Source organism: Chroicocephalus ridibundus, chromosome 5 (assembly GCF_963924245.1).
Source record: "Chroicocephalus ridibundus chromosome 5, bChrRid1.1, whole genome shotgun sequence".
In the NCBI taxonomy this organism is placed as follows: domain Eukaryota; kingdom Metazoa; phylum Chordata; class Aves; order Charadriiformes; family Laridae; genus Chroicocephalus; species Chroicocephalus ridibundus.
In genome coordinates this window covers 55,850,567-55,867,209 of record NC_086288.1, presented here as the reverse complement: position 1 = coordinate 55,867,209, position 16,643 = coordinate 55,850,567, and the positions used below count along the sequence as shown (strand labels likewise).

Here is a 16,643-nt window from a genome sequence, read left to right as displayed (position 1 = left end):
TTAATATCAAAATGGACATTCTCCCAAATACCCAGCATGGGCACAATTCTGTTTCCACTTTTTAAAGGACATTTGGATGAAAACTTCCCATCAAATTAACAAGACAAATGTAAGAAAACTTACCACACCACATTTCTGAAGGGTTATTCCAAATCCAGAAGACATTGACATATTGGACACATCTTCAGGCTGTGGAGGAAGAAGAAAAGTCTACATAGTGTATGCAAATATCATAATTCACAAACTGCAGCACAAGTCAAATTATGCAAATAATGAAATGAGAAAAAAATTTTAAGGGTATTAATCAACTTCAAATTTAACAGCTTTGTTATCCCAATAGTTAATCTTTTTTTCTAGTCCAAATTTGTATGAACTTATTCCCACAAGTAATTCTATTATGTTAATTGATGTATTCATCTTTTGGCTATCACAATTCCCTAAAAAGTGCACTATGCACAAAGTTCATCAGACTATACAGATGCGTTTCATTACTAAACGTCTATCAGAATTTACACAGCAATCACATAGCTGTATCTGTCACAATAATTCTTTGGAAGTCTCACAACTAGTTGGTGCTGCTGAAGCCATCTCAAGTGAACATAATCACCTGAGACAGTATTAGAAATGGGCAGTAAGTTCCCAGCAATGTTCACTTTTGATATAATTGCTACAATCCTTACAAACATTAAAAGTGGCAAGCCATCTTCTACTGACCAGTTGGTGATTAACAGAAGACTCTCGTTTGAACAAAATCTTCTTTGTCCATGAAGGTATCAAAGCAAACAGTGAATGGCTCCACTGATCGTCTGGGGCTGCAGATGTCAAGAGCCGGTGAGGGGCTTCACTTGCTTGAATGACAAGAGGTAAGTGCATTGCTGAAAACCAAGGCGACACTCTGTATTAGAGCTAAAGCTGGCTCCTGTGCGGCAGCCCCTTGGTGCAGGTTACAGACAGTGCACACAGCAACCAGCACACTCTCCCTCAAAGCACTTAAAATCAATACAGGTAACAAAGACATGAGGCCAGACAGGAAACAGAGATGGGATTCACCCCACAAAACCCAGCAGGAGTCAGAACAAAACTGCTTCCTCCCTAAGGAACTCACATATACCCTACAGAGAACTCCTTGCCATTTAAATGTGAAGCATCTAATGTATTAAAAGGTTTCAGCCTTATATCGACTGTTAATATTTTCAACACAAAGAAATTTTCAGCAATGCATAAATAATTGAAGCACTCCACGACGTGAGTGGCCTCAGTGCTAAGGGTGTTCTGCTTCAAAGATTCAGTCTGCCAATTAACCATTAACCATGTCAATACATATTCAAAACAAAAATACTTCTCAGTTGAGTAAGGGTCTCAGCTACATATCAGCTGAATTGGAGTGCCATCAAATCAAATGCTCCTCAATTTAGTAATTAGCAATATAAATGCTAGCTTATACTCCTACATTTTTATGAAAGATTAGTCCATGATATCACACAAAATTACAAGAGCCGTTTCAAAATCATATCACTTTCATCTGCTAAAGTGAAAGCACCTATGACATTAATAAAAGGAGCTTATACTAAAAATCAATAATTTAATATACCAAATTGTCAAAAGGTAAAGATGCTGAATGAAGAGAAAAAATGTCATGAAAATTTCAAAATGATAGTTGTCTCTCTATGTTTAAAGAAGATACTTTTTTTCATTCTTTACATATTAGTTCTCATTTATTACTTATTTTTAAATCCCGTATTTTAATCATTAGCAACTTATATTCATGTGAACAAAAACTCTCATTGAAAAGCAAAGTTTTTTGGCAAATGACATTTTTCTATAAAGTTCTCATTTTTAAAAAACCTATTATATGTTAATGAGATATGAAAAGCTGAAGATAGTTGAAAAGCTGAAGACACTAAAATCTCATTAATATGAGAAGGAGCATTTTTTTGAAAAGACACTGCTTTGTTGGAAGAACAATACAGTAGAAAAGACACGCACAGAGCATTCAGAATTGGACCCTTAGAAGGAGGTCCTATAAAGGGCCTCGAAGCATTGATGCACATGAATCACTGAAAAGATTTCTGTTAACCTAATGAATGAGATGCAGTCCTACTGCTTACAGAACCCAGACGGACACGTGTATCTTGGGGAGTTTCACTGTCTTCCCATGCTGGAATAGCACGCTTTTTATTTGGGAGGGAGTGGTTTATATTGGAGAAAATTGTGGATATATGGGCCAGGAGAAGCTAGCTGTTTATATTTTACAATCAGCTTTAATTCACTTCTTTAACTTAAATACTTAAACCACTGTTAAACAATGCAACAGACTCAGACTAATTTAGGGACTGCAAAAATAACAGGTAAACTTGGTGGGAACAGTAATGTGTGTAATTGTAATACCAAATGCCTGCATATCTTTGGGGTCAGAAGTTTTTCAGGGTAGTCATGCAGGGCACATTTCTGTTTCAAGATGAAGCAACAGCCCAAATCACTCAGGATGACACCAGTGCTGAACTGTAAGTGCAGTACAGACCCGCTGGCTACCAGTCTGAGCCTACCTGGCCATGGCAATGCCCAGCAGATCCAAGTATCATACTATATCCCACTTCCAATGGCTCTAAACCTGTGTTCTGACTACTGAATCAAGCCCCTTTGCAGTTTTGTATAGATATATCCAAACATTGAAAAAGATTCATTTTACATTTGCTGTGTCTCATATATTAATGCAATTGCCCCCCCATTCCTATGGAGGTGGAGCACCAATCCTATTTTTCGGGTTTTTTGACAGACTACTGGAGATGCGCTTTCCTTTACAGTAAACAGAAACCCTGACTGAAGACATGGTGCTTCTTTGTAGGCTTTGTAAGAGTCAGAAGTCAAAATGGCAAAATGTATGGGCTGGTTTGAACAACTACTACCTCGAAAGTGCTCCTTGTTTAGCTGATCATTTCCTTACGTATTTTGGATGAGGGAGGTCAGCCAACAAGAAAGGGGTAATTGCTTCATAAAATATCTTTTGTTCTTGTGCCCTATGCAGCGCGACATCTCCATCAGCACACCCAACTGCACTTTTCATGTGGCAGCAAATCCTGATACTCCCCTCTGGAGAGTATCAAGTCCACAGTAAACAATTTAATTAACTGATCATGTTCTCTGACTCCAAATAAATCTCTGGATTAATAATTACACAGATGAGTCTGTTTTCAAGTTGTGCTTTGTCATCACTTGCAATCCCAAGATAACATGCCCAGATCCCAGCAGAAGTCTCCAGGCATGTTATTTGGCTGCTATTTGGCTGCTCCATCATCAGTAATTGGAGGCTGGGGATTTTGCAGGTTCTTGACATTATGTTAAGCTGCCTCAGCGTTGATGATGATTACAAAGATACTTCTGCAAATTCACTTGTATCTTCCCAGCAGTCAGTGGAAGGTTTTGCTTTAATAGATTCAATCAGTGTGACACACGTCCATACAACAACATGGGCCACTGCCTTCCTCCAGATTTCTTCTCATCCTTCCTATTAATTTTTAGCAATATAGACTGTTTTATAATACCCTGACTTCCCTTGACAGAAAAGCAGCACTCTTCTATCTCATTATTTTTGTAGTTATCGACTGTCAGTTAAATATTTTTTCCTGATCCACATTATACAGTTTAGTCCAGCTGACCTACAAGAACGTAACTGCTTTTACACATAACTTGCTGCATACTCTTAGCATCAAGACAAAATAATTGTATTTATCAATTCACATGCTGTTGCTTTTCAGATAAGGTCCTAGATGGATTGTAGATGGTTGATGATTTCTTGAAAAGCTGGATGCTGAATATCTGAGAAAGGACAGCACAGGCATCACACATTTTGTGGTTTTCACATCTATTCTAGATTTCTGTTCTGAAATTGCCTTTTTTTAACAAATAGATTCATCCGAGGTTGGAAAAGACTAATACTTGACTCCTGAGGCCTTCCACTAACAAGCATCGAGCTTTCTTTTGGATATCCTGATGCTCAGAAGTGCGAGCACACCATTGTCAGTGTCCCCTCAGAGATGCCTCCTAATTCTGACTCTGACTCTGCCGTCTCCTTGTTCCCCCTACTCTCTTTTCTTTTTACAGCTTCAACCTTTGCCACTTTTCTGGCTGTTTCAGAAAAGCCATTATCAGAGCTGCATGGTCTTCACTTCCATTAGTTTCTAAACGGAAACTATTCCCACTCCTTTTCGAAAGGGAAACTTTGCAAAGCAGGGTAACGGTTTCAGCTTTACTTACAGTCCAAACAGCCCCCTCTCGGCTGGGCTGGCCAGGCTGCCACCAGGCACTCACCAGGTACAATGCCTCAGGCCAAAACACTTCCCAGCGAGCAAACCAGCAGAGCATGAGGCTTCATCTGGGGCTTTTCTGCAAACATCTCCAAAGATACCAAGCGAAACAGTTCATCAAAGGCAGTAATTTTACTTTCTTTTGAGATGTGAGACAATATCACCATCTTCAAGAGGAAATTTTCTTTGCTTTGTTTTCCTTAATGACACAAAATAAACAGTCTACATTTTTACAATGTATTATCAAGTTGTTAAATATTTTATCTAACTTTTAATTAGCATGTTACTAAAACATTTTCCCATGATTTAATCCTCCATAAAGCCAATATAAATAGATATGCCAGAACCCTGTCTTAAACGGCATATTCCTAGCTAATTACCAGTGCTGCTAGGTCGGCTTTGTATTGAATTACAAAATGAAAACATGAAAATAAATATTAATATAGGTGAAACTGCTGGAAGATTGGTGTAATGTTTTACCACTCATATTACTATAGCATTCACTCAGTCCCACATATATGCAGTGCGATGAAATGACAAATGCTCAGTTGATCAGAACAGTCTCTGCTATTTAATGCTGTTCAGTTTTCTTTGCTATGGTCCCCAGGTAGGTCCCCATTTCCTGCTCTTGAGTTTATGCACTATTGCTTTGGGTGGTGACCTTTTGCTCCTTTGGACCTCCAGCAGCCACACTCAAGGCACAGGCAATAAACTTAGGCAGGAGAGCTCCCCACTCCCAGCTCTCACCACGTTTGCTTGCTGCTCAGGGTGCGCAAATACAGAGAGGATCCGACCTGGTACAACATTTTGGCATCACACCTACCAACACCCACCATGTGAAGACTATGGCAACAGTGGGTCTGTGTTCGTAAGGGCTGGGAGTAGAAGGACAGGTATCTAAGAAAAGAAACTGTCCTCTGTTTGTGTTCAGCATACTGTCTTTTACTAAGAAATTAGTTTTGTGTAATGACAGAGACCTTCAGTGCTAAAGCACAAGTCTTCATAGACTTATAGAGTGGTTTGGGTTGGAAGCAACCTTAAAGACCATCTAGTTCCAAGAAGCGACCTTAAAGATCATCTAGTTCCAACGCCCCTGCCATGGGCAGAGACACCTCCCACTAGACCAGGCTGCTCAAAACCCCATCCAACCTGGCCTTGAACACCTCCAGGGATGGGGCATCCACAACTTCTCTGGGCAACCTGTTCCAGTGTCTCACCACCCTCACAGTAAAGAATTTCATCCTAATATCTAATCTAAATCTCCCCCCCTTTCAGTTTGAAACTGTTACCCCTTGTCCTATCACTACACTCCCTCAAAAAGAATCCCTCCCCATCTCTCCTATAGGTCCTTTCACCACTGGAGTAAATGGGCTGAGTCCTGAATGTTTTAGTGGCACAGACGGACCACCATTAAAAGGGCAAGTACAACACTACAGTGCTTTATTTGTTCTTCATACAAGTTAGCATGACGATTATTCTTGTCCACGTCAACTAAATAGGATGATACAAAATTAAAACAGTGCTGCAATAGGTTTGCAGCAAAGACTCCAGTATGTCCTTAAGACTCCTGTACCTTTACAACACATCCTAACATGCCAAATTACAGCAGGAAAGTGAAGACTCTGACAAGTTTGTGAAATGTCGCGTTCAGAATTAAAAATCACCTGACACTGAGAGGAAAAAACGCAATTTATCAGCAAAGCCTAGAACAATCTTGCTCTATTTCAGTGGGGAAGAAAAGAGTTAAACATACTTGCTTACATATTTTTGTTATTGTTCTGACTTATTCCCTGTCCTGAAAACCATCCAGGATACAAGATCCAATTTGAAGCCCTTTCAATTACACACAACAATGAACAGGCAAAGGTAGTAATTTACTGTATTTCAATTTTGAATGTTGCCATTAGCTTTTCTTGCTACAAAGTCAAAGAAACTATGGGCATCAACAAGACAAAACAAATCTACTTTCCAGGCTTGTTTTGAGTAAGTCAGAGCAGACTTGAACATAAGTCTCCAAAATCCATTGTGTTCCCCAACCACAGGGCTATTCTGGGATTGCTTGTTTCTCATCTGATCCAGAAACAACTTGAAAAAGCTTTCAACAGAAACCCTGAGATCAGTGTGTTGCCACAAGCTGTTTCACTTCAGCACACTGCCATTTTCCATGACAAAGGTTTTATGCAGAAGTTTCCATCTCGCTACTTTCACTGAGAACTTCTTCATTTAGAAATAAAAAGTCTAGGACCGTGATTAACCAAGCCACTAAAAACTTAGCTTTAATTATGTTAAAAAATCATGTTTATTACAATGGGACAATTCTCAGTTATAAAATCAAGCATAAAATTCAGTGCTTGTAGCAGCCCCTCATTTAACACGTATATTTACCTCCTAACAAAATGGCGGTTTCATAGAATCACTTAGGTCGGAAAAGATCCTCAAGATCATCAAGTCCAATCAGTAACCTAACACTGCCAAGTTCACCACAAAACCATGTCCCTGAGCACAGTGTCTACAAGTCTTTTAAATACCTCCAGGGATGGTGACTCAACCACTTCCCTGGGCAGCCTGTTCCAATGCTTGATAACCCTTTCAGTGAAGAAGTTATTCCTAATATCCATTCTAAACCTCCCTTGGTGCAACTTGAGGCTCTTTCCTCTTGTCCTATCACTTGTTACTTGGGAGAAGAGACCAACACCCACCTCGCTACAACCTCCTTTCAGGTAGTGGTAGAGAGCGATAAGGTCTCCCCTCAGCCTTTTCTCCAGGCTAAACAATCCCAGTTCCCTCAGACGCTCCTCAGAAGACTTGTTCTCTAGACCTCTCACCAGCTTCGTTGTTCTTCTCTGGACACGCTCCAGCACCTCAACATCTTTCTTGTTATGAGGGGCCCAAAACTGAACATGGTATTCGAGGTGTGGCCTCACCAGTGCTGAGTTCAAAGGGACGATCCCTTCCCAAGTCCTCCTGGCCACACTATTTTCAACCACTAACAAAAAGATATTGCTTGTCAAAATCCTCCTATCACCCCACTTTTTCTTTAGTGCCAGAAGCTTCTTCTGAGCTAAAGAATTGAATGCATTTCCTCTCTCAGTGGATGGTACATTAATAAATTGCAACCCATCAGAAAGCAAGATGCGAGTAGCAAAGATGACATTGAATAAATACAGGGAAAAAACAAGGAAGCTCAGCAAATCTGAATTATTTGCTTTCGTATTTAAATTAATAAACTCATTTGTGAATTAGCCATGGCACAGGGCAAAGAAATTAGAGGCATCTCACTAGATGACTGCTTCAGAGCGTGTAATTTCTTGGCAAATCCATGTTATGAAATCATCTCTTAGGGGAATCACAGCCATGGCGGGGGGGCAGTGCCTATTTCAGACACTGCATTGCCCCCGTTAATGTGCTGTATGAGGATGTCATAACCTTTCAGGATACTCATCTCCACTACACTTGGGTGAGGTAGCACTCTATTTATTATACACACATAAAGAAAATAAAGACTAGAGACTCGGAAACTAAGCGATTTGTTCAAATGTACACAAAGAGCCTGTGGTAGTCAGCCCTAAGATGCAGCTCCTCCAAGCCGTAAGGGACTTCTCTAAGTATAGGGGTACCCTATTTTGATCAGATTAGGCAACTATCACTGGAGATGCCCGGTGTATCTGAGATCAGTGACAAGTATACTTGATACTGGCTGTAAACAGTATAAGCATCACAGCAGCACTTCCAGACCCCCTACGTGTATGAGATCTTAACAACATGGTCCGGGACAAAATATATTAGCTATTGTAATTACATTGTAATCATTGAAAATAACCTCCAGAGTAGGTTTTGCAACAGTGTTAGTAAATGCATCGAGAATAAGTTAGCTTCTGAAAAGGAACAAGGTCTTGATCAGCTTTAAGTAATATGGGTTTTCCACAACACTGGGAATGCTGGGTATCAGAGGGTGCTCCCCTACGTCATTGTGTTTAATGAGGAAAAAGGGCTCCTCCTGAAAATGACTCAGAGCAGGGTATGAACTAAGGTCTTCTCACAGTGGCTTCACTCTAGATGAGCTGTTTAGGGAGCCTAGAGCACCCTATTCCTAACTTCTGAGCAAACACCCCCCTGTGGCCCAGGATCAGGAGTCCCACTGATGACAGTGGGCCACCAGGGCACAGCTCCAGTCCCCTGCCCACCTTCACACCCATGCCCTGGGAGTCCTGGGACACCCCCCAGCGCTGAAAAGAGAGAGAAAACAGTAACATACCTGTCATTCCCAGACATCCCATCTCTTTTTGAAGCCACAGGTTATCTTCAGTAACCTAAAGTTAACACAGAAAAGAGCAATTATAAAAAAAGAACTGTTTTCATAAATGTCCAATATTGAACTTTTACTCTGAATTTATGCTTTACAATTAGACAGAACACTGTTCCAGAAAGCCTCGAATTTCAGAATTAACTACCAGGAGAGACACAACACAGCTCTAGAGGTCTCCCACAGCTTGTCACGCAGTGTGAGGCTCTGCTGTCTCCCAGTATGGCTACGCACACTTGGGGCTCAAGCTGTACTTACACTTCATACTACCAGGCTGAGCCTCTGCACAATAGTGGAGCAGAAGGGTTTCCTTTTAATTTCTTATAAAATAATCTTTCTTTGCCATTTTCAAAGACAGGTTTGAGGACACAGGAAAATACGATCATGAGGAGTCAGCAGGAATGTGTCCATATTAGATGATCAAATCTACTGACATTACGCTCATTTTTCCTTCAGAGGAAAATGACACGGAGCCTTCCAAAAGGACCACAGGATAAAAACTGCTGCTTACGAGGCAATCTGTGACAGCCTCCCACCTGTGCCCAGACCACAGAGATAGCTACAGAAATCACAGCTCTAAAACGGCAGTAAAAGAAAACAGTATTTTTAAGGATTGTTAATGCCCAGTGTTTTGATCAAGATGTAGTAGTCATACAAGCAAGTTTTCATTTAATAAAAATGCTTCCTTGCAGGAGATAATACAGAGTTAGGAATGTTGGCTGATTAACAGCGATCTTCTAAGTCTGCTGAGTGACATGACCCACGCTTGCTGTTTCTGTTTGCTCCCAAGCACTGCATGTGAGTAATGTTAAGTACTGACTTATGTCAACACCACTGTTGTTACAGTACAGCAAGTTAGGGGCAATTTTCTTCTTTGCCTGCTCAGGGATGCCGTCACTTTGATTATTGCTAGAGCTGTAACTTTAGTTAACCTTGTGTGAAAATAATTCTCACTTCAGACAGGGCACTTTCCCTCAAAATAACAGAAAAAACAAGACGTCTGGCAAATTGGGTGCACCAGGAGACCAGGGTTTTAAGTGGATGCTGCTCTGGAAAACAGTGTATGAGGGACTGGAGGCAACTCTTGTGGAAGTGAAAGAACAGAGAAATGAACACAGGTGGGAACATGCAGCACACTGAGCAGCCCTGGGATGTTGCTCTGGGAGATCCCAGGGACTGAGCTCTTCACCAGAGCTATTTGCAAATACCTTGTTGTATAGCTCTCCCTGCACTCCAGAATTCTCGTACACAAACTCAGTTACGCCAAAGTTCTCTAATGGCATTATTAGTTTTTTGTTATTGGTTAAACAACCTATATGACGCTGAATTTTGAGTAGCCGATCATCTCAAGAAGACAAAAATGTAAGAACAAGAAACTCCAGTGTCAAACTTAAACAAAAAATTGCCTGATGGATACATATATACAGATATGTATTTCCATATATGCATATGTATATGCAGCAATAGACATGACATGTTAAAAGGGAATTAACCTTTCCCAGATATTTCTAGAGCAGTCCAGAGCCTTATCTGCATTAAGGAAATGTGTACCAGTACACTAAATGGATGTAATAACACCAGAGTAAAACACCAATGACAATATAAAACAGCATTCATAGAATGGTTTGGCTTGGAAAAGGCCTTAAAGATCATCTAGTTCCAATCCCCCTGCCATGGGCAGGGACACCTCCCGCTAGACCAGGCTGCTCAAAGCCCCATCCAGCCTGGCCTTGAACACTTCCAGGGATGGGGCATCCACAACTTCTCTGGGCAACCTGTTCCAGTGTCTCACCACCCTCAGAGTAAAGAATTTCTTCTAATATCTAATATAAATCTACCCTCTTTCAGTTCAATGGTCTATTACGTTACATGTTGAAATAAATCTTGTTTATAAATACAAATCCCAAATATTACTCTTACACATTATATCAGCATATATATGAATGTGAATGTTAAATGTCAACTCTTCCTTTGTAAATGAGCCTGCAACAAAAGTAGACAGCGTTCTAAGCATGCAGAAAGGCATGCAGAAAATGTGGCTTGCTAGCTAACAAGCTTTATTTTCTACTTCCTAGGAAATCAGTGTACAAATGGCTCCTGATTTCCACAAACTCCAGGCATTCATTCATCTGTGGTTTTACAACAGCTCATGCACAAAAATCTACAGTGTTTGTACATCCATGCATCCATGTGCATCAACTACAAATGATATTACATCACTCCTTGTTTTTTCTTCTGCCTTATCTGACACTCAGCTCTCAGTAGTCTGCACTGGAAAATATAGTCTGGATATTCGGCACAACTCTTCCACGCTGCTGCAGAGTGCATCCATAATACCAGAGGGCATCGTGAGGGGCTCCATATCGGCAAATAGTGCCAATTCTATGGGCCAGCACTCGCACCATGCTTCCAAAGTAATTATTTTAATGCAGTAATATTGCCAGCAGACATTTTCCCAAGTTTTATATTAATTTATTTATCTGGTGGAAAAATTAGGTGGTTGGTTTTGGTGTTTGTTTTTTTTTCCTTTCATTTTCCTGCAATACTGTTTCCTGATCATCAGTCTTTTTGCAATCACACCGCAAACCATCGTTCATGCCACCCTCCATTGCCCACCGCACACAGCCAGGTGCTCTCCACATGGGCAAAAGAAAATGATGCTGACGCATTCTGAGGCAGATTGGCATATATATACCCAGATAAGGGGAAAGAACGAAAAATAGAAGCCGTATATCCTAAGCCGCCGGTGGCACTGCTAACCGGGCTGTGCCCAGCTGGGCCGACCCCAGAGGGCAAGGGTGCTGTGACCAGATAAAAAACCCCCAGTGCCTCTCCTCAGGAAGAAGAGGGAAGCGGAGCCATGGTGGGCATGTGGCCCGCTGCATGGGCCCCACCACACCGACCCCTTGGCAGCTATTCGGGCCGCCGCCCCCAGCCCAAGAGCCGGGGAGCCGCCGCAGCCCCGCCGGGCCCCCACTCCTCCCCCAAACCCCAGACGGGGCCTCTCCTTCGCCCGCCATCAGCCGCCCCGGGCCCACGGACCCGCCCCGCCGAGGGACGGACCCGCCACCCCCGCAGCGCCCTTACCCCAGCCGCCGTCCGACCGCCGGGCTCCCGGGGCGGTCCCGCCGCCCCGGCCCCCTCAGCGGGGCTCGGCGGGGAGCGGCCCCAGCCCCGGGCGCGCCAGGCGGCCGCTCCGAGGGGCTGAGGGGGCGCGGAGGGCCCGCCGGGGAGCAGCGCCAGCAGCAGGCCGGCCAGCAGCCTCCGCATGGCGGCGGGAGGCCCCTCCGCGGGCGCGTAGGGCGCCGCGGGGACTTTCCAGGCGTTGCCCCCGAGCCAGGCCGAGCCTCAGCCGCCGCATCCATCCGCCATCGGTCTCCTCCCACCGCGGCGAGGGCGGGGGGCGGAGGGGCCCCGAGCAGCGGGACCTCCCCTCCCCTCTCCTCTCCGCGCCACGGGCCGGGACGAGCCCGATGGCGGCGGCCGGGGTCTGCCTGCGGGCGGTGGGGCTGCAGTTCTGGGCTCCCTCGCTGCAGGCGCTGCCCGCCTTGCTGGCCCCCGCCGTCCTGCTGGGGCTGCTGCTGGGTGCCGCCGCCGCCGCCCTGCTCTGCCGCTGCGCGCTCGGGCCGCGCCGGCGGAGAGAGGTACGCGGGGCCGGGGGCAGGCAGGTGGCTGGCCTTCTCCGCCGTGGGGAGGCTGGGGGTCACCGGCGTGGAGGAGTCGGGAGTGGGTTATGAGGGGCGGAGGGCCCAGGGGGTGCCGGCGGCTCGGCCCGGCGTTGCCTGAGCTGCTCCCGGAGCGCCGGGCCGGCCCCGGGGCCGTCGGGCGAGCGGCGCGGCCGGCGGTGAGCTTCTCTCTGCGGGCTTGGGGCCAGCCCGGTGGTAGGTGGGCAGCCCCGTAATGCCCGGCTCACCTCTGTTGGAAAAGGTTTTACTATTTCCTTAATTTAAAAATTCGCTGAAACAAACGGGGTGACTCAGAAGAGAGGCCGGTTTAAGTGTTTATGCGTTGTGAATATTGCGCTGCTGGCCTTTGCCTTTAGCACAGGTGACTGGTAGTCATCACTTCTTGTGCCTGGGGGATAATGGAAGATGTAGCCGGCGTGCAGAAACTTCGTGAGATAACTGAAAATAAACACTTATTTCCTAAACCAGTAAGAACAGTCCGACTCCCAAAGCGTTTTAGAAACTTTGTTTCAAAGTTTGTAAGCACAAGCAGAATGTTAGTACTAACCCACAGCAGTAACTCTGCACTGGCGGTACACATGTACATTCCCGAGAAATAAAGGAAGCAGAACACATCTGACAGTTTGCTTGATGCAAACGTAACAGGGTTTTCTAAAGCGTGTGATTTTCTTAATAACATACCCGCCTTGCTGTTTTAAGGACTGCAGTGGATTGTTCATATGTCCTTATTACATAAAGTGATTGTTTGAATTTGAGGATTGCAGAAGTAGCACATACCCGCAGAACTGCTACCGGGCAGATATATTTTCTGAGAATTGTTATTGACTTCTGCTTCTTTCCTCTGTTGCATTTAGTCCCAGGTTGTGCTGGATTGACTGGGTATAGGAGTGGTTGGCGCTGGCGCAGCTGGGAAATTCAGAGCCCTGCAGAGCGTGCTGCCAGCCTGCAGTGGGGGGTCTGGTTTGGCTTGGTTTTTAACCACACCTTTTTTCAGCTATAACAGCTCTGCTGCGTGTACATATCTGCTAGTGTTGGTCATCATTAAACATGACATAAGAGAAAAATTCTCCTGCTCCCAACTGCTTTTAAGTAGAAGGTTTGAAACTCTGTTTGAAATCGTGCTTTAGCCTAATAATGGAGGCACTTCAAATGCTGGATCAATGCATCCTGTGCAAGTGCAAGCCTCTCTGATTCAATTGCTCATTTTCCCTGCCTTAATAGGTGGTATCTTTATTGTACTGACACTACCAACTCAAATATAGCCATGTACAATTTTATCCTTTATGTCAGTTATGTCAATAGGAAATAGAAGCTGTCAGTTCTTTCTGGCCCAGATCTTCAGATGCATTTAGGTGCTTAAATGTCATTAAGATCAATGCTGCTGTTGTAGAAGAGTCGTGTATTTTGAAAGGAAAATAAACTGCCTGCTGGCACATACAGAGCACATTGCAGGGTGGGCAGGGTGTATCCTATGGGTCTGATTTCCCAAATCAAACAGGGCTACCTTAGGCTGTCTGTGCCTGTTCCTTCTTCGTGCTGCCCGCCCCACAGATGCTCTGGGGCAAGCTTGTCGTGTGTGTAGCTGGTACTGAACTGCATGTATTACAGCCTTCTGTATCCAACATAAAAGCAGGGACACTTTACTGAAGTGTGCTATGTTCCTTCCCAAGCAGCTGAGTTATCCTGCAATGGGAGGCAGGGCAAGTACCTGGAGTCTGAAGCAGCTGTAAGCCCCCGGCATTTGTTACTCAGCCCCAATTAATCACTTTCTATAGATCTCAGCCTGAATCTGTTGGACTTGGATGCATTCAGTTTAGTGCCTTATTGATGATCTGTGCATAGGACGCACTGGGATAGTTTTAAGAAGAAACATTTACCATGGCAACTTCAGCCCATGTAGTGTACTGTAATACATTTCTATTGATAATATACTCCTGTTAGAGTACGGCGTTGCCTGGAGTCTCTTGTGGGCCTTTGTGTTGGAGCTTGTCTCATTATAGTATTCTGGTAGATTAGCTTGATGAAGTGTTGCAGTAATTACAGTTAGTTTTATTCAACTTCTTAATGCTCTAAAGGGGAGCTCAGTAGCACTTCAGTTGCAAAAATAACAAAGGACAAAAACAAATGGAGATTGTTTTTGAGATTAGAAATGTTAGCAGGAAAGAAACAAATCCTGGAAAAATTAAAATACTTTTAAAATTATAGTGATGGAGGTATAAAGGAGTGAAAATGAATACTGGATGACTATGAACATTTGTAGAAACAAGTCGAGAAAAGCAAATTCTTATTTCGGCTATGGTGTGAGGTACAGTGGTGAACTCAACGTGGCTACTTCCACAAGTCCCCATCATTCAACCTGAATTTTGTGAACTTCTGGTTTGGGACAAATAAGTGACAAGATTGCTGAGGAAGACTGGTAGCTGCTCCTTTGTCATCAGTAGATTTTTAGGAACCAGCATCTGCAGTTCACTACATCTTAAAGGCTAACCCAAGAATAGGGTCTGTGTTATTGAGCATCTAAGTTCCAGAGAGGTGACAGAGGCAAGTCATAAGGAATGAAATGTATTCAAAGGCTGGGCAGCTCTCTGTATTCTGAGAAAATGCACTAGTTTATGTACTAAGGGGCCAAATAATTCAAGGAGAGTCTTTCCATAAGACAGTTACATGCATAGTGGCTGCAGCCATATATTAGACTGCATCAGAAAGCAGTCAGTGAATTGAAAACCTGGAAAATAATTTAAAAAGTAGTTGAGGTAAGGTGGCTGCCATCTTCACCAAAAAACTCCTTGCAATGCCATGTTTGGATGCATTGACCAACATTAGTATTATTTTTTGGTCTACCTAGTGCTCAGGGAGGAGCGTGTACAGCAGGAGGTTTTGTTCCCACACTGTCTGTGTCCATACCAGTGGCTCTGTGTGTTTCTCATGGAAGTAAAGGCCAATGATACGGGCTGCTTTTGGGGAAGGATGATGGTGAATGTTTTCTGATGGTTATTTCTTCCTGACAGGAACTTTCCCACACATAAAACTTCATTTAGGAAGTTTTTCTTATAGCAGGGGAGCAAAAATACTCGGTGTTTTCTTTTTTTCCAAATTTTTCCAAAATTTCCAACTAATACTGAAATAATTTTTGGCATGGAAGCATGAATGTATCCAGGCTGCTGTCAAAGATGTTTCCAGTGAATCTGCATGATCTCAGTGTTATATTTTATCTGTTTTCTCTTGGAATTTCAGAAGGACGATTCCCAGAGACTTCTGGAAAGCTTCAACTCTGATGAAAAAGAGCACACAGTCATGAAAAGTAAAGCAGAACCCTATGCATCAAAAGAGGAAATGGTGCTGGAGGTAAAGCTCTGCTCTTGGTGGTGGATGTCCGTCTTGCTGCATGTAGCAAAACATTGTATATTTCTCAAACACGTTAACTCATTTATAATACATTAAGAAGTAACCTTGTTATTTGAGGAGACTTTCTCACACCTATTTGTCTAACTACTGAAGTGGGTTTTTTTCCTATTCATTTGTTCCAATTCCCAGCATCTTTTGCTGTTACTAGCATCAAATTGACAGTTCATGAAGAAGCATAGATGGAAGAGGCTTTTAGTTAAGTTAGAATACTTCAGAAAACCAGGTATTTTCATTCTGAGACCTTACATATTGCAATAATACTGTAATTACAGTATTAATAATAACTGTGTATTACTCATGCCTGCTGAGAAGCAAGATGTGTTATTTCTAGCACACTGCGATACGGCTTTACGGCTTCGGCCTGGAGCTGCTTGACCTCCAGCCATTGCAGAGCGACGGATCTGTCGGCTTCTGTCCCTCAATATGTACCGCAGCAGTGGGACTGCTTAGTATGAGCAAGTGTTTTCCATGCTGACCCCATGCTTTTAACTTTATCAGTAAATCCAAAAATGACTTCTGGAAATAAATGAAATAGAGATGAAAAGGTGCAATGATAAAAGAGTCATGAATGACGTAGTTTGCTCTTCTCTTTCCATTTCTATTTTTAGACTCTATTAGCGCTTTGATATTTCCCATAAAAATCTATATAAAGAAAATTGTGTTTTGACAAATCAGATTCTTTCATTTCATATGATAAAACCAAAAAAGTTAGAATAGGAATTCTCCCAAAGCTTGGATGTAAACATTCTATCTGTTGCTTATAGCCAACCTTTTATTAAGCCATACATAACCTCACAAAACAAAGCTGATTATCCCATTGTTCCAGTGCATAAAGCAGTGGCTAGGAAAGAGGAGGAGCAGAAAGTCAGATTACGTGATATAGCAGATTGTATGAAAAGAATGCATTATCTATAAAAAAGTTCTTTGGAAGAACATTGGTATTTT

General features: G+C 43.2%; 2 protein-coding genes across 7 annotated transcripts in view; one reads left to right on the top strand and one right to left on the bottom strand.

The window, feature by feature from the left end:
• EVC2 (EvC ciliary complex subunit 2) overlaps positions 1–12,012 on the bottom strand; it is an 82,705-nt gene extending 70,693 nt beyond the window's left edge. For 3 of the 5 annotated variants that reach the window (XM_063335432.1, XM_063335434.1, XM_063335433.1), the window contains exons 1-4: positions 11,695–12,011; positions 8,560–8,614; positions 715–875; positions 124–189 (exon numbers count right to left, since the gene is read on the bottom strand). In XM_063335432.1, coding sequence (XP_063191502.1) covers positions 124–189; positions 715–875; positions 8,560–8,614; positions 11,695–11,877 — 465 coding nt within the window. In that variant the 5' untranslated portion in view covers positions 11,878–12,011. Of the gene's footprint in view, positions 1–123; positions 190–714; positions 876–8,559; positions 8,615–11,694 lie in introns of all 5 variants that reach the window. The other 2 variants (XM_063335436.1, XM_063335435.1) reach the window with 2 other exon arrangements.
• The window catches only part of EVC (EvC ciliary complex subunit 1), a 56,831-nt gene continuing 52,120 nt past the window's right edge, over positions 11,933–16,643 (top strand). For both annotated transcript variants that reach the window (XM_063335438.1, XM_063335437.1), the window contains exons 1-2: positions 11,933–12,251; positions 15,528–15,638. In XM_063335438.1, coding sequence (XP_063191508.1) covers positions 12,081–12,251; positions 15,528–15,638 — 282 coding nt within the window. In that variant the 5' untranslated portion in view covers positions 11,933–12,080. The remainder of the gene's footprint in view (positions 12,252–15,527; positions 15,639–16,643) is intronic.